The sequence below is a fragment of the Crocodylus porosus genome, unplaced genomic scaffold (assembly GCF_001723895.1).
Source record: "Crocodylus porosus isolate Cpor-Errol unplaced genomic scaffold, CroPor_comp1, whole genome shotgun sequence".
In the NCBI taxonomy this organism is placed as follows: domain Eukaryota; kingdom Metazoa; phylum Chordata; order Crocodylia; family Crocodylidae; genus Crocodylus; species Crocodylus porosus.
Genome location: NW_017728931.1, coordinates 7,086,656 through 7,111,251, shown reverse-complemented (window position 1 = coordinate 7,111,251; position 24,596 = coordinate 7,086,656). Strand labels below are relative to the sequence as shown.

General features: G+C 44.1%; 1 protein-coding gene across 1 annotated transcript in view; it reads right to left on the bottom strand.

The window, feature by feature from the left end:
- Positions 1 to 24,596, bottom strand: part of KPNA1 (karyopherin subunit alpha 1) — a 60,339-nt gene that overhangs the window by 12,109 nt on the left and 23,634 nt on the right. The window contains exons 6-10 of the mRNA XM_019544124.1: positions 20,697 to 20,785; positions 15,193 to 15,292; positions 11,493 to 11,656; positions 9,213 to 9,291; positions 7,171 to 7,296 (exon numbers count right to left, since the gene is read on the bottom strand). Coding sequence (XP_019399669.1) covers positions 7,171 to 7,296; positions 9,213 to 9,291; positions 11,493 to 11,656; positions 15,193 to 15,292; positions 20,697 to 20,785 — 558 coding nt within the window. The remainder of the gene's footprint in view (positions 1 to 7,170; positions 7,297 to 9,212; positions 9,292 to 11,492; positions 11,657 to 15,192; positions 15,293 to 20,696; positions 20,786 to 24,596) is intronic.

Below are 24,596 nucleotides of genomic sequence, written 5' to 3'. Positions count from 1 at the left end.
ACACACACACTCCCAACCTGTCTCTCATCCATTGACTCCTCAATTTACATCTTCATTGACTGGCTTTGTTGCATGCATACCAGCCTCTAGCTTCTTGACTACTCATTTCACCCAGGAAGAGCACACCCCAACTGCAGATGCTTCCTCAGCCTGAAAAAGGGTCTTTATACCCTACAGCTTGTTAAGAAGAATGTTTCCAACTATCTGAGTTGGATCAAATTTACCCAAAGAACACTGTGTGCCTATGTCCTTAGACTAACACGGCTACAACCTATACCCATGAACTGTAACACATTTTTAAGCAAGCTACCCAACAACTCTTGCAAGATTACTACAGACTGTCAGAAATAATGTTCAAGTCTCAAACATAAGAAATCCCAGTTTCATTCACTGCACTGCAATGTCCTTCAGAATTACTGAAAAGGTTTTAGTCAACCTATTACATCCTCTAAATTACAATATAATAAACTGAACTCTTCTAGAGTCTGGGAGTAAATCCAGAATTCCTGAACACCTATATTTAATAAGTGACTAGAAAATAATGTTATGGCCCAGTAAACATAAATCTGTACTTAGTGTTCAGATTTATCATACTTAAGTTGTGAATCACCAAAGTACATGTTTCACATTTGAGTGTGTACTCCACTGATCAATGTATATTGTATCCCATGCTTTTTATACACAGTTCACGGAGAACGGGAGCTTGTGACATCTCTTGACTTAACCGTTTTTTCTTTAGCACAATCATTAATCATCTTTTTGTTCTTGAGGTTCTAGTGTTGGCCATGATGGTATCTACTATATCTATAGTTGTTGCATACTAGCAGATTTGAAGGGAAAGGTAGAACACCCAGAAGAAGGGGGAGTAGAAAAGGCAGAGTTGCTGGTGGAACACAAGCATGCAACCCTGCTGCTACTGCATCTGGATGTATCTAATTTCTACGAGTAGAGTGCCCATGAGTACCTAAGATGCATTTGTGGAAGTGAATGATGACAGATTCCTTCCTGGCAGCTTCCTGAAGCTGACAGGTTGGTTATATCACAGCTAAGAAAGAATGAGTGTTCTTGGTATATCTGCTTTCAGTAACTTTTAAAAGAGTTAAAGTATAAGACAAAGAAATTCACTGAGGCATGTCAGTCTTTCATACCCTCCAGAAGGGTTGACAGTCAGGATTAGCTTCAGCAGTGCAGTTTCTCCTCCTGAGTCCCAGGTAGGTCCAGCTCCCCTTCTCCCTGACTCTGGAAAAGCTATCCACTGAAGTACAGCAAAGCTGCATACAAACTAGGAAATTAACAAACAAAAACTATGCTTAGTGACAATTAAGGTTGCATCAGGACATACCCGTCCACCCAAAACCTCAAAAGCATGGAAATAAAACATGGGAGACTCCTGCATTCCATTCCACCTTTCCATTCTATTGCTTACGTCACTGTTGATAACGCACTTAGAAAGCTTTCACTTCCACCTTCAACAAAAAATTAACAGCACCTTCGTAAGATCTTATATCAATTATAGAGAATAATCAGCACAACTGGCTGTCACATTTCATGCATTTGGGAAGCTATTGATTTCATTAAAATTTTATGTTAAAGGGTGAATATGATAAAGACAAGGTACATTCTGCTTCTTGGTATCTTTCGGAAATGGAAGTGAAAAATCTTTGGAGTGCGTTACCAGCAAGCATAGGCAAAAAGGAAGTGGAAATTGATACAGGGGTCTTTCCCTTTGGCTTCATATTTCCATACTTTACAGAGTATGGATGGAGGGATGTGTGACCCAAGGCAATCTTAACTGACATTAAACGTAGCTGTTTGTTTGTTAATGAACATGGGTGAGGCAAGCAGCCAGAAATTAAGTTTACAGATCTATTTCATTTTTCACTCAACAAGAAGTTGGCTAAAAGGAATGTGGCTTGCCTTACGAGGCTCATTACTGCAAGAGTGATAGCACAGTTTGGTGACGGTACCTATGCGATTCTAAAGGCTTACCTACACTGGATATATTAGCCTCCAGATAAATCATTTGTAAACTTGAACAAGTGCAGTTACAAAGTTTACCTTGTAAGAGAGACCTCCATTGTAAATAAATACTAAACCCCTGAATTCAGACACACAACTTTTTGAAAAGTTATTTTTTTACGTTCAAAAGTTATAGTCTGGTTTCTATCCAAAACAAATATTTTCCTTGCAAAACTTGATCAACAGCAGTTTACATTATTTAACAGCACGGAAAATGAAGAACAGGAATTTTTTTTACAAGTTTTTCTTTAAAAACAAACAAACAAACAAAACAACACCCTCCAACAATCCCTCCCTTCTCCCCAAACCCAACCTGGTGATCACAAAACAAACAAACAAACAAACAAACAACTAAAGAAACCCTAGAGGCTGACAGTGTTTGCCTTAATGCCTCATTCCTCTAAGAATCCAATTCGTCTGGGAATGTGTTATATAAGCTTAACCAATTACATTAATAGACTGCTACATCTGACTTGCCAATACACTTAGACATTAAGGAGACTGGAACAACTCTGGATGAAGCCAAGGTATGGACAAAGCAGTCCTCTGGAAGAAAGCATTTCAGCAAACAAGCTTAAGGGTGAGGAGAAGATTTGGCCTGGGATTGGTATTTCAGCAGGGGAAGATCCAGGAGGGGTGCAGGGGCATGATCTCACTCCTCCTTGCACTGCATGCCAGAGCTGTCTCTACAAAAAGCATGCTGGCTGGCTCCAGCTCTCCACAGCCCCAGACACCTAAAGGCTCTGGACAGGAACTGAGGTTCAGATAAAGTGGGGCTGGAGGCCCAGGCTGGCAGCGAATGGGCAAGGAGCAGATGTAGGAAGGGTGAACCCATACAGTAACTTGGCAAGGGGAGGGGAGTGGCAAGTGAGGTACCAGCACTAGGCACTAACTTAGTAGGGGTACCAGAATGACTCCCTCACCTCCAAAGGGTCCATGCCCCTGGCAGAAGCAGCCCCATGGTGTTGCCATTGCAGCAGCAGTCAGGGATACACACATCCTGAGGCTGCTGTCAGAGCAACAACTGCTGCATACAGACCAAGCTGCAGCAGTAACTGGGGGTTATTTTTGAGGTCCCAGAGTAGGTAAGGCTCCTCCCTCTCTGGCAATTAGTACCATCTCTGTTCAATCAAAATGTTCCTTGACATAGCAAAACCTAAGAATTCTCTAGGTGACTTTCCAGTATCTAAAGGCAATTTCCACGAGCTTTATTTCATATCCTCAAGCTCCAGAAAAAAATGCTGCATTGATAAAATGTTTGTGTTTCCCTCTGGAATACTAATTCACATACAGACTTCTTGAGAGACCAGAACTGAAATAGACTGTGCACTATCATTTCCGTTTGAACTTCAAAACAGAAGACTTGTATCCTGTCCAAAGTCTGTCTTCCTCCATGGACCAGGTTCTATCATTTCAGTGAGGAGAGAGGCTACTTCAGTTCTTGATACTAAGGAATCAACTGCCCTCCCATATATAGATGGCATGTGCAAAGTGGGTTTTCTCCACAGTAGTACTGCTGGCTGTGGGGTAAAGTAAATGGAATAGAGAGGGAAGGTCTGCCAGGTCTTTTCCTGCAAGCCACAATCTATACAACACAGGAGATGCCATTTTATATTAGTGGATGGATCAGAGGCCACACTTAGCTTGACAGATCTCTTGGAAACTTAACTGAGTTTCTAGTACTTATGAAACTAATCCAATTTATACATATGAGCCACTTGCATGCACGAGAATATTGGTTGTACCTCTAAAGTAGGGCTACTGCAGCTTTCCTCTCTGACAGATCTTGTTGCCAGTGTTGGTTTACTTTAGTGTTCTTTGGAAAAGGATGAGCTCATCCCTAGGACAGCATGGATATTGAATCCTAATATTGAATCCTCCTGATTTTCTCAAGCAAGCATTTTCTGAGGTTGTTTCACACCCAGATGAGGATCCATTCTGAAGTACCCATCAGAGGGTACTTCAGAATCTGACCAGACTCAGAAAACCTCAAAAAGAAGAAAATCTTTTGAGGCCACATTGTTTTGCAGGGTATCCTCTCTTTGGTCTTCCAATTCGCCTAATGTGTAACCTCATTTGGGGGAGCAGCAGCTTCCCATTAAAAGACCTGCCAAGATAAAGTACCTTAAAGATTATCTTATTGGAAGGAGAAGTTATTTCCCTTGCCAAAAGGCTAGTGACTACTTTGCCTCTACACTTCCCCTAAGACCTTACCAACAAAATACTTGGAAAGATATAATTTAGCCTATAATGCCAATTCCATCAAGTAGTTGCCCACAGAACAAATATTTAGGAGGTCTGAATGAACAGCAAGTCAGAGTCTGAGAAGTATCAGTCTTGAAAAACTTCCAGAGAAATAGTTTAAAAAGCAAATGTTGCCAAGGGGTTCTCCCTGCCTCCCCCCACCCTTTTTTTTTCTTTTTTGATATGCTCACAACTGCCTACCTAGTAAATATATCCACTATCAGAGACAGCACCCAATACTCTTAGAGCTGAGACTGCTATATCTGAAGTCTAGTTTGAGTGATATGACTTTGTCTGGGCAGAAGTACACCTCCAGCAGAATGACTATGCCCTTTACTAAAGAAGCCTTGGCAGCAAAATCTAAGGGAGAATAATAAAAAACCCATTAGGTCCTGTGATACACTACCTCTTACTCATACTCCCACAAACCAGAACCAAACAATTAATTTTCCAAGTTTTTCTTTCTTTAGTGTTTTTTTGGGCAACCTGATCAACTGGTTGATCAGGGAGCCTGTGACAGTCTCTCTCAGTCTGGGGAGAATGAGATTGACTGTCATAGGCTCCATGATCGAGAATAGTGGGACGCACATGGGGAGCAGCAGGGACAAAGTCCAGGAGTGGCAGGACATAAGAGCGGCAGGAGCCATGTGGCTGAACTGAGCCATGCCCTCTGCCACTGGAGCTGGGTGAGTGGGATGATCCCCCTCTGTACTCCCTGCCACTGGGCGAGTGGTGCCCCGGTCAGGCCAGGTCAGAGCCCTGATGGCTTGGGGCACAGCAGCAGCCACCTTGCCCTGCACACAAATCAGGGGGGCATGTGCCCTCCAGCCCTCTGCCAGGAGCCCACCCGCACACCTGGACAAGCCACCCAAGCTCTGACTCCCCCCCAGCCCGACCCACCCACCTGGTCAGGGCCCCACTCACCCCTGCCCCACTCCCTCCTTCACTGTGGGGGCCTCGATCTGCCCCCAGGACCCCCCCAGACTGGTCTGCTGGGCAGGGTGGTGGGGTGTGGGGGGTGCAGTAGATCCTGGCTTGCCCTTTACTTCAAAAAGTGATCTTCACCTTAAAGAAGTTGAAGACCACTGAGATAAATTAACAAGAGCCACTGAACATAAATGCTTCATCTGCATTAGAAGGGCAGCAGGATGTGTCATCTTTTATGGCAGAGAAAGACTTGAGGGGTGCTTTCCAGTTCTCACTCATTTCTGCATGGATCTTGCCTTCATATTGACTAGGAGCTGGTGTTTCTTCTTTCAGTTCCAGGGATGACCTCACCTTCCTGAGTGATTTAGTTAAACTTCCCTGAGTTTTCTAGAAGCTGTGGAAATATGGGGTCCTATGTATAAGTGTATGCTGGGAGGAAGGAGAGAGTGAGAATGGGAAAGGAGAGGGCTTTAGAGCCATATAACTTATTCTAACTCAGTGACGGGAACTTCTGTCAGTCTGTTCAGTCTTAGTATTGGTCAGGCAGGAGTTATTTTCAATTCAGCCTGCTCTCTGCCTGCCGTTTCTGAGGGGGAACACAAGGAAGCGAAATGGCATCCTTCCAAATCTCCCACAAAGTCAAATAAAATCAAAGACATGGAGCCCTATCAGTTTTGAAGGGAAAACCACAGAGCCAATGAAGAAAAAAGTAGTTAAATATCTCCTGAAAGTCTGTGAAACTGCTACAAAGGTTGGCCTGCAGTCTGCCATATGGAGTCAAAGAATTCTAGGAGTTCTACCACCTAAGAAAGTGATGGCACCCTGGGGTGCTGTGAAATTCTTGTAAGACTGTTGTGCAATATTCGCAATGTAAGGTGTGCAAACACGTACACATGATTCACAAGATAAACCCAGAGATTAAGTCCTATTTCAAACAGGAATCCATGGTGTCAAAAACATTCTGACCTACTGTGGTCTTTCTGAGTCTATTGCAAAAAAAAAGGATTGCTCTATTATTTTTCTGTAGTAGAAAGCCAAGATGTGACATTGTCCAAGGGGTCCCTGGAGTCTAAAAAGGTTGAGGACCACTGGTCTAAGAGAGGGCCAAAAACCCAGGCTATGAGGATCTGGTCTGTCTGGTCTGCCATGGCAAGGGAATTCCAGTGCACAGACTGATGTACAGGGGACTAAAATTGCTGTCTACTCCTATATTTTCTAGCACTGAAGACAAAGAGACTAGAAAAGCTGATGGTTATGGAGGTGGTCTCAAAGAGACTATCCTAGTAACAACTGTTTTGAATTTGGACAGCCTGAACTAGGTAAAATGGTTCACTGGTGTGAAATCTAAGAACATTCATTAAGTGTTTTACAGAATCAACTTCCAGGTTTAGTAGTGAAAACATAGGATTGTGTGCGTTTAAAATCTGGCTATCATTATATTCAGTAAATTAGAAGGGTGAAAGTATTCCTTTCTTGTTTGGGAGGACCTAACTATACTGGGTGTTGAGATGAAAATTTAATTTTTGGCGATGAGATTTTATTCCCCAGATTGTATATAGCAAAGTTGCCAGAGACAAGGATTTTTGTGGGAGATAGCCCTTCCTCAGGACTCTGGCAGAGAACCAAAAACAGCACAGATAAACAGCATATGTTTATTTGTTGTAAAACTCCATATGTAATTAAAAATGGGACACAAGAGAAATCATGGCAAACGGTGGCAAAGCTGTTTTTCTTAGGGTTAGCCAGTCAGCTCTCTTACCCCTGGCATAACTCTTCACCCTTTATTTCTGAAACCTGATAAAGTTTCTAAGCTTTAAGAATCTGAATTCTATTACAGAGATGGCTGGGTTGTCAAAACCTTCACCTGTGAAGGAGGCTCATAGCCTCCTACTACCTCTGTTTTAAAGTATATAAATGGAATGCCACTTTATAGGCGTTTCTCCAAGATCAGAAGACAAAACCCATAGCTGTGTAGGTTACCTGGATCTGGGCTCTGTTTCCAGCTGTTATGTTAGATATTGTCCAACATGCCTCCTTTTTAATAGATTCCTTTGGGCTGCTTAACAAATGCAGTAAACTCTGGAGGGCTGAACAATTCAAAATTACCTAGGGGAAAGGGTAGAGAAAATATGTTAGATTATGCCCAGAATAATCAGCAGGGGAAAGGAGAGACAGCAGCAGAAGCATTCACCTATGCTGATGTGCCGTGACAACCCGTTCACTCCAGCTTTGTGGGCTGCACCATAGGCTGGAGGTTATGCATCCCTGAAGTAGACCATAAGCTTAATATGAACCAACAGTGTGCTCTTGTTGCAAAAAAGCCAAGAGCATTCTGGGTTGTACTGGTGGAAGCAGCACTTGCAAATCAAGGGCAGTAATTCTTCCACTCTACTTAGCAGTGGTGAAGCCTCACCTGTGGTACTGTATCTAGTTTTTCACCCCACACTTCAAAGAGGGTGTGAACAGCTTGGAAAGAGCCCAGCACATAGCAAATATGACTAGGGGGCTGGGAGGCAAGACTTATGAGGAAAGACTGAAAGAACTAGGATTATTTAGTTTGGAGGAGAGAAAGCTGAAGGGGGATTTGATCACCCTGAAGGATGATTACAGAAGGGACAGAGATGGGCTTTTCTCTGTAGCTGCAGGGGACAGGTCTAAGAACACAGGCCTCAAACTACAGCACAGGAAATTTAGGTTGGAGATTGGGAGGAACTTTCTGAGTATGAGGGTGGGTCAAACACTGGAACAGGTTACTTAGAGAAATTGTGGAATCTCCATTTATTGGAAGTTTTTAAGAGCAGGTTAGAGAGACACTTGGCTGGGATGATCCTGCCTAGATGATCTTGCCAGGTCCCTTCCAGCACTACTTTCATATGATGCTTTAACTGAAATTTCTGGGAAATTTGCATGATACTTAGTGACTTGGAATATAAAAGGAGTTCAAATGAGATGGACTACTTCCCCTTTTGACCTTAATTTCTACAAAACTAAGGAATCATGTATATCAAACCTGATCTCAAAATAATTTTATGGCAAATTTACATGCCATCGAAACAAGTGATAAAGAACATGGTGCTAATGTAGCTCTCAGCAACAGAACATAAAAAACAAGATTAGAAAATGTATACAAACAATCTCACTCATAATGAAGAATATAAGCAGAGAACATCTAGTTGTTACTCACCAATCTTCTTACCCAATATGAATCTAACTGGGTTAAAGGTGATATTACAAAAGAAAGAGTCCCATGCATAATAACATATGGTCAGTGTTAACAAACTAAACTCTGGGCTAGGAACCTGAGTTGCAAATTTGCAAAGATTAAAAAGTAAATATTAATATTTCAACGAGGCCAGGAGTATAAACACTTCTAAGCAGCTGGGGGCTGCACACCACATGGGCCACACCAGTAAGGTCTGCACACAGCACATGCAATTCCTGCTGCACTGTTCCACCAAGACACCTGAGCCTCCATCTTCACCCCCCAGCTGAACCACATTGCCATAGGCTCCTGGGGCAGGGACAGGAAGTGGAAATCCATAGGAGGTGCCTTGAGCCCCTGGTTGCTGCTGCAATGTGGGGAGGAACAGCCAGGTGGGAGCTCCTCCCACCCCCTACCCTCTGCAAATTAACCCCTTGCAGGGTGCATGAAGTTGGACAATCTGAACTAGGCTATAGAGGTAAGAAGGCCACAGAATAAAGCCAGTACAAGATTCAGCATAACAGCTAGCCTTTGCTTGGGACAGAATCAGAAAAGGAATACTCGCAAGTGTTGAATGTCAAGACTGAATAGTATCAGCATGACTGTAGAAATTCATCCTAAGAGCTGTAGGTCAGGACTGAAATGAATCATGAGAGTGACATGCTCGGCTACAACCAATGACACCACTCTCATATGGGTGAAAACCAGAAAATACAATGGTGTAATAAGCAAAACAAAAAAGCAATTTAGAAGCTTATGAATTATCTCATTAACCAAAAAGGCAAACAGAATTACAACCCAAAAACAATGAAGTCTATACCTGGGTCTGGATGTCATCACCAGTCACAATGTTCCCAACTGCTCGTAAGGCAGGAGATACCACTTTGTAATCACTGTGCCTAAAAAATACAAGGAAAGAGGTAACAGCCCAAGACAATTTTGCAGGCCCATCCTTTCAATCAGGACCTACACCAAGACTCCTTACTGGCGAAAGGAGAGTTTCCTCAACAAGATAGACTGACACGACTGAAGTCATAAAAGGTATCTCTAAGTTTAGATTTGAAACTATGGGTACTTCTTTTTAGGATCCTCTAGGGGGCTTTTTAATGTTTTAGATTTGATGAACAGTTTTTGTGACTTTTTGCTTTACTTTTTGTGCACTGTTTTTCTCTCTTCCAGTGCTGAGAAATCCACTGCACGGTAAAATAACTTACTGACTATATAATGGAATCAATAAAACTGACTACACACTAACTTCTGCCAAATAAAGAAAATAAACTAAGAAAAAATAAAAGAAAAATCCTTAATTTTCTGTTATAAAAACACAAGACTCTTACAAGTCTCTCCTATTACAGAAAAAATTGGGCATCAGATTTAATTTAACCACACACCCTTAAAATGAAGTTGTGGTTTTGAAAATGAAAAAACTAAATTCTTTTCCATAGGAAAGTATTCCTCCAACTTCGACTCCTGACAAATTCCTTCAAGCGAACAAAAAACACCTCTCGTGGCTGTTATTTTGTTGCTAGGTGCTGACAAGCCAAGTGTTCTTCCTCTAACAAAATTTACCTTAAAATAAAAGGGATTCACAGGGATGGACCGAAACAGTTAATTTCTCATAGCAATTTGACAACTGGCCATATATTATCTTTTATAAATATCTGAAAGCTAGTCCATCACTAGAAAATGGCAATGTGGCTCTTAACACAAAAGGGAAAATTCTAGTAAATATAAAAAGCATCACTTAATGATTACAGAGCAAGATTCACTGATGCTGAGATATCTGTATCATCTCTAAGATAAAATTTAACTAGCAAGAGATCACATTTCCTATATTTGTAACCAATCAGTAACAGCATTTTATTAAAGACCAAAGTGGGATAAAGCAGTGATAGCGTTTCCTCCAATGATGAGAAAACAGATAACTTTAGAAAAGAAAGACAGTATTTTTCAATAATTTCCTGTGTTTTTCCTTTTTCTTAAGTAAATGATCATTAATTCTGTTTAATACTGCTTGAGTCTGTTTAATACACACAAGCTGGTAAATGAAGGTAGTTGTATATTCTAGGTTTTTTTCCTTCCTACTTTTTAAACATATTGTAGGATTTTACATTAACGTAGCTATGTACTGCTTGTTTAGCAATAACAGCTTCCTAAGATATGCACAGACCATATGCATAAACCAAAATGACAAAGCCTACTTTTGTAGCTTTAGCTGAGATGATTCTAGCAGGGTGCAGGGCCCAGGGCAAAGCGGCCTGTGCGGGGCCCCCCTCCCCATCCCACGGCACTTACGCTGGGGAGTGAAAGCCCCGGCACACCGGATGCAGTGGGATGGGTGGCGGTTAGAACTTCTGGCTGGAACAAAGAGGCGTCCAATCCGCAGGCAGGTGCGTGGGCTAAACTACAGCCACGGCCTTTCCACTCTGCTCTGCAGGGCCCCCAGCAGTTGCTCCAATTTGCCTCCACCAGGGATGGCCCTGAGCTCCAGTATAAAATGTCATATATTTAACATAATATAAAAACTCAGTTGCGTCTCAGTGGGTACATCTACACATGCACTTTATTGTGCAGTTAACTAATTAGCTCCGTAGTAAAGCATCAGTCTACATGTGTGTTTGTATTAGGACACAGTAAATTAACTCCACTGTAGGACAGTACTGTCAGGGACAGTACTATCTTACAATGGAGTACTTTACTGTGCTGAAAGGTGCATGTAGATAGTGACCAGGGGCATAAATGGAGACCTGTCAGCCCAGCCTTTTGGGGGCTCATTCCATCTCAGCTCAAATTGCTGCTGTCCCAGGCACATGTATAGATGCTGCACCTGGGAGCAATTTGGCTCCAGCACAAGCTGCTCCAATTTATTCTGTCACTTTAATTTCACATGTAGATGCATCCACTGTTGTTTTTACAGAGTTTTAAAAGATACGTATCAAAATTACTGATACTGCTGGTATTAAGGCCAACGAACCATGTTTGTTTTCTACTATTGCAAAATCTCTACTTAACTTTACTTTTGCAGGAATCTGGACTGTAGAGAAAGGGTAAAGAGGTAACAGTAAGAAATCAAGTCAATCCTTTTAAGTTAATTTCTTACATCAGCAGCTCCACAAGTCTTCTACACACTCCTGCATCAATCACTGCCTGTATTTTATCATTAGGTCCATCAGACAAATATGACAAGGCCCAGCAGGCATCAGCTAGTACATCTGTGTCATTGACAAAGAGCAGCCAGGAAAGCACACTTAGACAAGGTGAAACCTGCAAAACATTAAAAAGATATGGTCTATGAAATGCAGAAGTCCAAAATTAGCTAGCATCCTGCACTTGACTCTGTAGGGCAGTGGACTTATATGCAGTCTGAAAGACTGGAGGAATCATTAAGGACCTACGTCAGTGCTCTTATGAAAAGCTCCAGCTCCACAGAGAAGCAGGAATAAGTCTTCCTTCAACATTAGAAATGAAGACATGTTCACGTATGCAGCAGCACATATAACTGGAGGAACTGGGAGCATCAGATGACACAGGACAAGGCAGCCGATTCCCTCAGTATTAGATACAGAATATGCTAGTCAATTTTTCTAGAAAAGGACCTGGGGGTTACAGTGGACTATAAGCTGGATATGATCCAACTCGTATTGCAACAGTGTGCCCTTGTTGCAAAGAATGCTAAGCATCCTGGGCTGCATTAGTAGGAGTGTTGCCAGCATATCAAGAGAAGTGAAGTGATTACTGCCCTCTAATTCAGTGCTGGTGAGGCCACATCTGGAGTACCGTGTCTAGTTTTGGGCCTCCCACTACAGAAAGCACATGGACAAATTGGAGAAAAACAAAAATGTTTAGGGGCTCAGGCACATGACTTCAGAGGACTGGAGAAAAGACTGAGATGGGGTTTAATAGCAAACTTTAACTACCTGAAGGCTGGTTCCAAAAAGGATGGCGCTGGACTGTTCTCAGTGGTTGCAGATGACAGAGTGAAGAGCAATGGGCTCAAGTTTCAGCAAGGGAAGTTTAGGTTAGATATTAGGAAAACTCTCTCACTAGGTGGGTACTAAAACACTGGAACAGGTTACCCAGAGAGGCTGTGGAATCTCCATCCTTGGAGGTTTTTAAGACCAGGCCAGGCAAAGCCTTGGCTAGGATGACCTAGTTGGGGCTGGGTCCTGCTTTGAGTAAGGGGTTGGACTAGATGACTTCCTGAGGTCCCTTCTAACCCTAGTTTTCTATGATTCTGTTATTCATAAACAGCACTGCAGACTGGATGATAGGTCTCTGCAGGCCATGTTTTTGATACTCCTGCTATAGTGCAATGATACTTGAGTCCATGCCATGTTATTTTTGTTTCACTCAGACTGGCTTAGTACTAATAGCAGTCATGTGCCTTAGCTGCTGGATAGTTCAGTGAGACATCATTGGTAGGGATCTCCATAAATTGCAGAGGAAGTGCTCTGCAGCAACTCCTTTAATTTTTTTTTCATTTCACTGCTTTCCTCAGGCCCTGATAAGCAGAAGGGCCCCCACCAGCTGAGCTGTTTGCTGCAGATCTCTGGGAAATGAAATTTTAAATATGCCATGGTTTTTGCCTCCCTGCCAGTCAACAGCAAGCAGTGGGGCCACCGGGGTCTCCCTCCCAATCAGCAGTGGGGAAGCAAAAACCACAGCACATTTAAAACAGTGGTTTTCACTTCCCCAGTAATCAGCAGCAAGTGGCCTGGCCGGCAGGGCCCCTCCACCAATCAGGGTCGGGGCAGGGTAAGCAGCGAAATGAAAAAAAATTTAAGGAGCAGCTGCTGGAAGCACTTCCCCTGTGATTTACAGAGATCCCCAATTGTTGGGTCTAGTTTGCATAGGGACCTGGCAGCTCTCCCCACAGCCAGTGCCTAACCCCTCAGTAAGGGTTTTTTTTTTATTTTTTTGTTTTTTTTAAGTATAACAGCTCTGCTGCACTCCTTTCCCTCTCACACTAGCCTCCCAAGAGATCCTGCCTATCAGCTCCTTGAGTGAGCTGAAGTCTGCTTTTCTGAAGTCCAGGGTCCTTACTCTGCTGCTCTCCATCCTTCCTTTCCTCAGGATCCTGAACTCAAATCATCTCACAGTTGCTGCTGCCCAAGTTGCCATCCACTTCTACATTCCCCACCAGTTCTTCCGTGTCTGTGAACAGCAGGTCAAGGAGAGCACAGCCCCTAGTTGGCCTCTCCAATACTTACACCAGGAAGTTGTCCCCAACATTCTCCAAAAACTTCCTGGATTGCCTGTGCACTGCTGTATTGCCCTCCCAGCAGATGTCAGGGTGACTGAAGTCCCCCATAAGAACCAGGTCCTGTAATGGGGAAACTTCCACTAGCTGTTTGAAGAAAGCTTAATCCACCTCATCCTCCTGGTCTGGTGGTCGATAGCAGACCCTCACCACAACGTCACTTTGCTGCTCTCCCCCTTGCTAACCCAAAGACTTTCAACTGGCCTATCTCTAGTTCACACTGGAGCTCTGAGCAATCATACAGCTCATTTACATAAAGACCTAGTCCTCTTCTTCCCTGCCTGTTGTTTCTGAACACTTTATACTGGAGAACTGTCACAACTGGGTCATGCAAGCTAGCCCACCAAGTCTCTGTTATTCCAATGATGTCATAGTTCAATAACTGTATAAGGACTTCCAGTTCTTCTTGCTCGTTTCCCAGGCTCCATACATTGATGAACAGACATTTGAGGTAACTAGCTAACTGCCCTACTTTTTCAGGATGAATGAGAAGGCCTCCCTTGTTGCCCCCTCCTGTTTGTGCTACCTCCAGGTCACCTGCTTCCCCACATACCAGAGAGCTTTGGTCTCCATCCCCTGGCAAGCTTAATTTAATGCACTCCTCACCAGGTTAGTGAACCGGTCTGCAAAGATGCTCTTCCCTCCCTTCATCAGGTGGATCCCGTGTCTTCCTAGCAATCCATCGTCTTGGAACACCATCCCGTGTCTCAGACATGCCACACAGGGTACAATCATTGGATCAGCCCTATGTGGTGCAGAGGTTGGGATGGATGCACAGCTAGTTCAATGCACATAGCACCCGGGGACAGTCTGGGGTGCACACTGAATGCAGTGCTCATGGTACTGCAGCCCTGTGCATTGGATCCTGCATGCAGGGCCAGTCTGCAGGCCTGTTCGGCCCCATGGACTGGCCCTGTTCCATTTGTCTGGGCTGTTGACAAGCCCCATACCATTCGTCCAGCCCATAAAACCTCACAAGTTGGACATCCCTGCACTAGAAGGAGGTCTTGCATATATCCATCTGAAGCCCCACACCCTCCTTCTGTGAACATATGTTATTGCTCATGGAAATCGCAATAATCCTGAGACATTTGCAACAGCCCCAAAACATTAGACTGAGCAACTACACAGCCTGCCAATATGCATTACTTGGAGCAGTGTCCTAGGCAGGCCAATGGGCTTTTGACTGCCATGTAGAGCACTATCAATTGCTCCTTGGTTGTCAAACTAGTTGCATGCTGTATGCGTGGTGTCCGTTCCCAGGAGTTAGCACCTGGATAGACAAGATGAGACTTCACCAAGTGCAAAAGATTCTGCAGATCAAAAAAAAAATCTCCCAAAAATTGCACACATCTTCAAAGCTACCAATCTACACACTTCTCAGCTACACTAAGCACATTCAGGAAGACTTCTGAAAGTCCTAACAATTTCTGTGGCTTTTTTGTTTAATTTAAACATCTCAGTTCCTTCCTCCTCCCTTTTTTGGGCACCATGCCTCAACCTTTCATTCTCTTGTTTTCTATCATGTTTTGCTTCTTACCTTGGCAAAGTCAGGAGGAGGATTCTTCCCTCTGCAGAGGTTGGATAGAGCCCATACAGCATTCCGTGTCATGGTAAGACGATTCTGTTTTGAAAGTAATCTGAACAGAAAAAACAGCCATCAGTCCATTTCTTTTAAAATCTTTCAAAGGAAAAACATACTGTAGTGTTAATTAACAGATTAATTAATGAAGCTTTCACAGGGTCTAAAGTTCTTCCAACTTAAGTCAATGGAAACTAGGTTAGAAAGATTACATCAAAATAAATCACTAGTTAAATAGTAATCAATGGTAGAAGGCAACTTCTGCCTTCAATTTATTACTGGATTTTACTAGTCCAGAAACATCTGCAATGAGTTTGATCAAGTAACTTATTTTGATAGATATCAGGATCTCTATGGAACTGTTCAGTCAGTTCAGGAGCTTTGCTCACAACCTGGCTGAACTGTTTTAGAGAACAGGACCTTTAAATGAGGCCCAGAAGTTATATCAAAGATGCCTTCTTTATGAGAGAAAGTTCTCCAGGCTCAAGTGCTCCATTGCTGAATCAGCTGAAGACTCAAATCGTGAGCCTAGTCTCTGTGAAAGAACATACTACAAAGCTCCTTTCCTGGCTGCACAATTTCATTAAAATTAGATCTCTGATAGAGCTTGGGCAAGCAGGAGGTTTACAAAAGACAATGAGATCTATAAAATGATTACTGATAAATAACAGAACTTCCTGAATGTCCCCAGCCTAGTCAGAAGCAGGTTGTCTTTTCACTGAGCAAGCCCCTGCTGTTTATCAGCATTATTCATTGCAACAAAAATCCTTTTGTGCAATGGCAGCTGATGGGGAAGAATGATTTCCATTTCAGAACCCAAAGCATGTGTACCTAATTCTAGGTTTCTTCCAGTATAAGAAAAATTACTTATTTTACATAACTGTGGTGGTTCGATGAGCTGTCTATACAGATGCCAGTCTGGGTGTTATGCAGGTATTCCATACATGTGAATTCAGATCCTTTTAAAAAAACTGACACTTCCCTGATGCCCCAATGCCATCCTTCTCCCCATCAAGTGCATAAAGCACTACCTGTGCTCTATTCCTTTGCCAATAGCAATCCCAGATAGGAACAAGACTGAATCTAGCTCAGGGCAGGAGGCAAATGACACTTATGTCTTACCTGATAAAGCATAAAGGTTCGTACCAGTGAAAGAGAGATAAAGACTGTGCTGCTGTTCCATATGCACCTAATAAAGGAATACTACCCAAGCAGATCACATGAGTCCTGGTGGAAGAAGTGCTAATCTTGCCAAGATAATATTTCTTAGATCAAAGTGCAAGTCCTGACAGAGTCCAAGACCCACTTGGGCAGTTCCTATGATAGCACAGGTGTAAACCTGAAAGGCTTAGTAGTCTGAACAGTGAAAGAAGCGAAAATGTAACAAATCCCTAACAGACTCATGGGGTGTAACTACACCAATATATTAGTATAGGTGTTCTCTGTCTGTAGCTTAGTCACTGTAATAATAGAATCAAAGAGAATTAAGGTTGTAGGGGACCTCAGGAGGTCACATCTAGTTCAACCCCCTGCTCAAAGCAGGACAATCCTCAATTATGTCATACCAGCCAAGGCTTTCTCTAGCCAGGTCTCAAAAACCACCAAGAATGAAGATTCCAAAGCTTGCCTGGGTAGCCTGTCCCAGTGCTTTACTACCCTCCTCATGAGAGTTTTTCCTAATATCTAACCTCAACTTCCCTTGCTGCAACTTGAGACCATTGCTCCTTGTTCTCTCATCTGTCACCACTCAGAACAGTCTCTTTTTGTAACCACCCTTCAGGGAGTTGAAGGTTGCAATTAAATCAGTCTTCTTTTCTCCAGATTAAATAAGCCCAATTTCGTTCAGTCTCTCCTCAGAAGCCGTGTGTCCCAGTACCCTATTTTCATTTCACCCTGGACTCTCTTCAATTTGTCCATATCCTTTCTATAGTGGGGGGCCCAAAACTGGGCACAGTACTCCAGATGCACCCTCACCAGTGCCAAACAAGGGAATAATCACTTCCCTTGATCCGCTGGGCAGTGCTCCTGTTAATGCAGCCCAGTGTGCCATTAGCCTTTTGCAAAAAGGCCACGCTATTGGCCTCATATTCAGCTTATTGTCCACTGTAATGCGCAGGTCCTTTTCTGCGGAGCTGCTGCTTAGCCATTCAGTCCCCAGCCTATACTGGTGCATAGGGTTGTGCTGTCCTACATGCAGGACTTCGCATTTGTCCTTACTGAGCTTCATAAGATTTCTTTTGATCCAGTTGTCCAATTTGTTGAGCTGTCTCTGAATCCTAGCCCTACCCTCCAGCATATCTACTACTCCCCCCAGCTTGGTGTCATCTGCAAACATGCTGAGGCGGCACTACAACCCATCTTCCAGATCGCCGATGAAGGTACTGAACAAAACCAGAGCCAGACTGACCCTCGAAGCACTCAATTTGATACCAGCTGTCAATTAGACATCGAGTCAGTGATTACTACCCTTTGAGACCAACAATCTAGCCACTTTTCTATCCATTTCACAGTCCGTTCATGAAATCCGTATTTCTTTAGCTTGCCTGCAAGAGTGTTGCAGGAGACCATATCAAAAGCCTTGCTAAAGTCAAGATGCATCACACCCACTGCTTTCCCTGCATCCATGGAGCCAGTTTCCCATCATGGAAGGCAATCAGGTTGGTCAGGCATGACTTGCCCTTGGTGAATCCATGCCAACTGTTCCCAATGACCTTGTTCTCCTCCAAGTGCTTAGAAATGGATTCCTTGAGAACCTGCTCCATGATTTTTCCAGGGACTGAGGTGAGGCTGACCAGTCTGTAGCTCCCTGGATCCTCTTCCTTCCAAGATGGACACTAGGATTTCCCCTTTTCTAATTCTCCAGGACCTTTCCTGATCACTGAGTTTTCAAAGATAATGGCCAGCAGCTCTGCAATCGTATCTCCAACCCCCTCAGCACCTTCGGCTGCATTGTGTCTGGCCCCATGGTCTTGCACATGTCCAGCTTTCTAAACCGTCCCTAACAAGTTCTTTCACCACTGTCAGCTGCTCACCTCCTCCCCAAACCGTGCTGCCAGGTGTAGTAGTCTGGGATCTAACTTTGCCTGTGAAGACTGACGTAAAAAAGACATTAAGTACTTCAGCCTTTTTCACATAATATGTCACTGGGGGCTCCTATACACATGCAGGGGGGCTGCTCTGATGCACTGTAATTAACTAAGTCTGCTGGCACGTGGAAATTACTACACTCCAGCAGACTCCAGCATCACGAGTATCAGTGTCCCTGCACTGAAAATGGTAGCAGGGTGCTTTAAACTAAAGCTCGTTTGGCAAGCTTTAATTCAAAGTGCCCCACTGCCCTTTTTCAGCACAGGAATGCTGATACACATGACGCTCCAGGGACTTTTAATTAGCACTGCTCTCAAAACTGCACTAATTAAAGTGCCAGCCCTGCCTCAGGGGGCATGTCTCTGGATGCCCTAGGTTGTCTCCCCCATTCAGTAAGAGCCCACACATTTCCCGATCTTCCTTTTCTTGCTGACATACTTGTAGAAAACCTTCTCATTATTCTTCATGTCCCTTTCTAGCTGCAACGCTAACTGTGTTCTGGCCTTTCTGATATTTCATCCCTGCATTCCCGAGAAATACGCTTATAGTCCTCCCTTGTAGTTTGTCCAAGTTTCTACTACTTGTAAGCTTCCTTTTTGTGTTTTAGCTCACTGAAGAGTTCCTTGCCATACTTGTTAACTGTCCTGTGCATCAGGATGGTTGGTTCGTGCCCCCTCAGTAAGGTTTCTTTAAAGTACAACCAGCTCTACTACACTCCTCCTTTCCCCCTCAAATTGGCCTCCCAGGGGATCATGCCCATCAGTTCCTTGAGTGCTTACTGTCCTAGTATAAGATGCTTGAGTACAAAATCAATATGTTACAGTGTAAGTTTAACTGCGTAATCTATCTAGGCTAATGGTGGGCAAAGTATGGCCAGTGGGCTGAATCTAGCACACCAAGTGACTGGATCTGGCCTGCAGCTGCCTCAGTGGCACTTGGCATAGGGCTAAGCCCTGCCTGGCTTCTGTTGGCATTCATGGCCTAGTGCCAGCCCTAGCCAACACACACAGCTTTCATTTTGGCTGCAGCCGGGTGCTGCTCTGCTTCCCGTCTCCAGCAGTGGCTACTGCTCCTTATCTCGCCTCTATCCATGGCAGACTCCCAGGACCTAGCATCCAGGCAATACCTTCCCCCACAACCCTTCCCAGAGGGTAGGGTCACTTACAGAGTAGGTCCCAGGGCCTGGGCTGGAGCTTTCTGTCACCACCAGGGGATCTGGCCTCATGATTCCAACCTCACTTGCCCCTCCTGTTCCAGAACACTGTTCCCTACCCCCACCACAGCCCATAAGGAGCTTTGGTGAGTTGCTGAGGGTGGGGAGGTGCTGACCCAGCCCACAACAGCTCAAAGCTCCCCATTGCGGCCCTCAGGCCCAAATAAATGCCCACCCCTAGTCTAGGCCCTTAGCCCTACCCATGCTAAATACCAATACTCTCATGCAAGCCAATGTAGGAAATCTCATTTTGCTCATGACAAAATACAGTTTAGCCAAGAGAAGCAAAATCTAAAGAGACAGGGAAGCAAGAGCACCCTGAAGAATATTCACACTTTAGGGTAAAAGTGACTTTGCTATCAGACACAGAAGGGCTCCCCCACCCCCAAATATTCAACACTATGTAAAAATTAAGAACAAAGTAAGAATGAAGCAACAAACCCTGAAAATTTCCAGCTGATACACAGTACACCTCCCTGTATTGAGCAAAAAACCGCATTTCCTCAGTGTGCCATTCTGTGTGTTAGCTGTCCACTGAATTGGGAATTTAGTTTCAGCTCTCACTCCTGATATTCAAAGTCCTTCATCAGCTACACACCCTCTGAATCCAAGCTCTCAGAACAGCTACATTGCAAAATAATGACCAGTACAGAAAACTCCACAAGAACAAAAAAACTTTCGCATGAGCTGGATCTACCTGCCAGAACTCACTTTCACAAAGAGAACTGGCCACAGACTTCACTACTTTCAGAATCAAATACAGACTCACCTCTGACATAGTTTTCCTTCAGTAGTTTCTCCTTGTATACAAACCCTGCTAACAACAAATCGGGAAAGCAGCACTGTGAATACAGGATGAGAAGAACCCAATCTGTGCTGTTTGTGCTGCTGGGGAAGTGCTTACGTAAAACTTTCCTACACAGCAGTAAGAGACAATTAAAAGTGAATTTACCTATTCCACTGTCAGTGGTAAATATGTACTGCTTATTAAGCTGTCAAATAAGGTATAAGCAGTAGCTCTCATCTGTGCTTGAATTTGTGACTCAGTTTCACAGTTACACATATCACACACTGTGTTGACATGTCTGGCTATCCCGGAGTTCAGTTTCAGCCTCATCAGACATCAGCAAAACAGAGACTACCCTTCTCAAAACATACTTACTGCAGTAAAGGGGGTAGGATGTTGCAGTCCAATACATAATCTCTACACATGGTGCTGTCTCCAGCAATATTGCCAAGAGCCCATACTGCCTGCAAAGAAATAAAAAACAATACCTGCTTTTATTCTCATGATTCAAATTAAAGTTTTCCTGCATGTGCATACTGTAGTAAGAGCTATCATGTTCCATGATAATCCTTAGATTCTTAGTTGATTTATATGGGAGGGAAAGATTCTTCCTTCTGAGGTACATATACACAGCCAGGCTCACTGGATGGCTCGACTAGGAACACCCACAAAGGGATATTGTCACATGGTGGGGAGCAGGCCAAATGGGGTCAACAACAGAATTTATTAACAGCCACATAAACAAGAATCTTCTTCATACCAAATTAGGAAGTGTGGCAGAAAAAGTCAAGAAACAGGAGCATGTGATGAATACAAATGGAAGGGCAAATCAATATTCAAACTCTCAACTCCACAAAGTTTACAGTTCTGCCATGCCTGCTCTTACTATGCAGTAAGTAAAAGAACCTGTGGATAAGGTGCTCCAGGTTACCTTTCACTCTTAAAACATTGGGGACTGGACAGCTGCCATAACTTGAGTAGGGCACAAAAAGGGAAGGAATGGAGAACTGTAACAATTACAGAATAACATCCTGAACTTAATTCCCATAGAAAATTAAGGAAAGACTGACATAAGATGTAATCAGTCAGATTACATCTATATTAGTCAGAATATGTTAAGCTTGACATTATGTCCCTGCAAAGGTCAATAGAAGTTTTTATTTACTTATATATCAATCATTTATATAAGGGAGGAAGACTAGCAAGTAGGGCAAGAGACCAGCTTAGCTTAGCATAGCAGGGAACTCTTCAATCCAGTAACACGTAAAAAAAAAAGCTGACAAGAAGTGGAAATTTGGACAAACTTCTAGGGAGAAGTATAAGAGTATTATTTGGGCATGCAGGGATGAAATATCAAAGGCCAAAGTGTAACTGCAGGTGCAGCTAACAAGGGAAGAAGAACAAAAAGGGTTTCTACAAGTATGTCAGCAACAACAAGAGGAAGATTTAGTGACAGATGATGTGGAAAAGACTGACGTACTCAGTGCCTTATCTTAGTCTTCACAGACAAAGTCAGCTCCCAGACACTGTGCCTGGCAGCACACTTTAGGGAAAAGAAGAGCAGCTGATGGTGGCAAAAGAACATGTTAGGGACTGTTTAGAAAGCTGGACATGTACAAGCCCATGGGGCTGGATGTGATGTACCCAAGGGGGCTGAGAGAGTTGAGAAATGTGGTTGCAAAGTCACTCGCCATTTTCTCTGAAAACTCATGGTGGCCAGGAAATACCCTGGAAGATAGGAAAAGGACAAATCTAGTGCCCATCTTGAAGGGAAGAAGGATGATCTGGGGAACTACAGACTGGTGAGCTTCACCTCAGTCCCTGGAAAGGTCATGGAGCAGATCCCCAAGGAATCCATTTCTAAGCACTTGGAAAAATGGGTGATTAGGAATAGTCAGCATGGATTCACCACGAGCAAGTCTTGCCTGACCAAACTAATTGCCTTCTATTATAAGAGACTGGGTCCATGGATGTAGGAAAAGCAGTGCATGTGATGCATCTTGACTTTAGCAAGGCTTTTGATATGGTCTCCCACAACACTCTTGAAAGCAAACTAAGGAAATACAGGTTTCATGTATGGTGTAAGGTGGATAGAAAAGTGGCTGGATCATCAGCCTCAAAGGGTAGTAACCACTGGCTCGATGTCTAGTTGGTAGTCAATATTAAGTTGAGTGCCTCAAGGGTCAGTTCTGGGGCTGGTTTTATTCAATACCTCCATCAATGATCTGGAAGATGGGTTGGAGTACATCCTCAGCATGTTTGCAGATGACACCAAGCTGGGGGGAGTAGTAGATAAGCTGGAGGGTAGAAATCTCATGAGGTTCAATAAGGATAAGCGTGAAGTCCTGCATGTAGGACGGAACAACCCTATGCAGGGTACAGGCTGGGGACTGAATAGCTAAGTAGCAGCTCTGCAGAAAAGGACCTGGGGGTTACAGTGGACAATAAGCTGAGTATGAGCCAACAGTGTGGCATTGTTGTGGAAAAAAGCTAATGGCACACTGGGCTGCATTAGCAGGAGCACTGTGGCCAGTTTTGGTCACCTACAGAAAGGTTGTGGTCAAACTGGAGAGTGTCCAGGGGGCCAATGAAAATGGTGAGGGGGCTGGGACACATGACTTTTGAGAAGAGACTGAAGGAACTGGGCTTAATAAGTCTGGAGAAGAGAAGACTGATTTAATTGCAGCCTTCAACTGCCTGAAGGGTGGTTACAAAAGGGACTGTTCTGAGGGGTGGCAGATGAGAAAAAAGGAGCAATGGTCTCACATTGTAGCAAGGGAAGTTGAGGTTGGATATTAGGCACAACTCTCTCATGACGAGAGTAGTAAAGTAAAGGAACAGGTTACCCAGAGACCCTGTGGAATCTCCATCCTCGGAGGATTTTGAGACCTGGCTAGACAAAGCCTTGGCTGAGATGACACAGTTGAGGATTGTCCTGCTTTAAGCAGGGGGTTAGACTAGATGTGACCTCCTGCGGTCCCTCCCAATCGTCATTTTCCATATATGCATGAGCATATATATTACAGTATGGAACGCTGTACTTTAAGTTACATGCCTTAATATGTCTGTATAATGTGTGTGCATGTGTATGTGTATGTGTGCATGTGCACACACACACGGCAGACATACTTAGGATGGCCTCAGGGTGTACCTGGCAGTGGGCACCACTGCTGGCACTTCCACCTCCACCACAGTGGCACTGACACAGTTGCTGATTGGGTATGGGGGACCCCCCTCCCGGGTCACCAATTGGCTACTGGCCTCCACCCCCCACCTCATTTACTTGCTGCTGGGGAACCACCCCCATTCCCCCCACTTGACTGGCTACTGGGGTACACTGACCCAAAAAGGTTGAATGTTGTGCTGTAGTATGTAAACTTAATGTAGCATATTAAATGGATTAAAAAACTAGTTCATAGGTATCAAAATGAACTATAGATGGAAGATCTTGACTGAGTGAGGGAATTGCAAGTTGGGACCCACTGATATCTGTCCTTGTCCCAAAGGTGTTACACAGATATCTGCAACCGGGAGGTGCCCTCCACTGCAGAGTGGCAGACTGTCACCTCCAGAACCAGGGCTGCTAGTAACACAGCAGTACCAGTTCCTCCAGTCCAGCTGGAGAACAGGTATGAGGCCCTGGCAACTCTGGAGGAGAAGGAAGGAGAGGAGGCAACCGGAGAGGAGACAACTCCACGTTCTGAGCAGGCTGAAGGAGCTAAGGAGTCCCGGAGGAAAAAGCGTTGAGCGATCATCATAAGCAACTCCATCCTGAGAGGTACAGCGGGCCCCATATGTCGCCAGGACCCCTTGACACACGAGGTCTACTGCCTACCTGGAGCAAAGATTCACGACGTGAAGGGGATGATCCAGGCCGTGATCCAGCTCACCAATTACTACCCCATGGTCCTAATCCATGTGGGTACTAATGATGCGGCCAGAAGAAGCCCTGATTGCCTGATGGCGGACTACCACACTCTGGGGGGCGTGCTGAAGGAGGTAGGGCACAGGTGGTTTTCTTTTCCATCCTACCAGTGAGCAGATGTGGAAGACAGTATGCAACGTGCATTGCGGAGACCAACTGGCGGCTTCGGGAATGGTGTCTCGAGGCAGGCTTTGGCTTCCTCAACAATGACCGGCACATCACGACAAGAGACATGCTCAGATGGGATGGTCTCCACCTTTCCCCTAAAGGTAAGCATGTGTTTTCTTTTTAGGTTGGCGGATCTCCTCCGGCAGGCTTTAAACTAGGCTCATTAGGGGAAGGGAAAGACA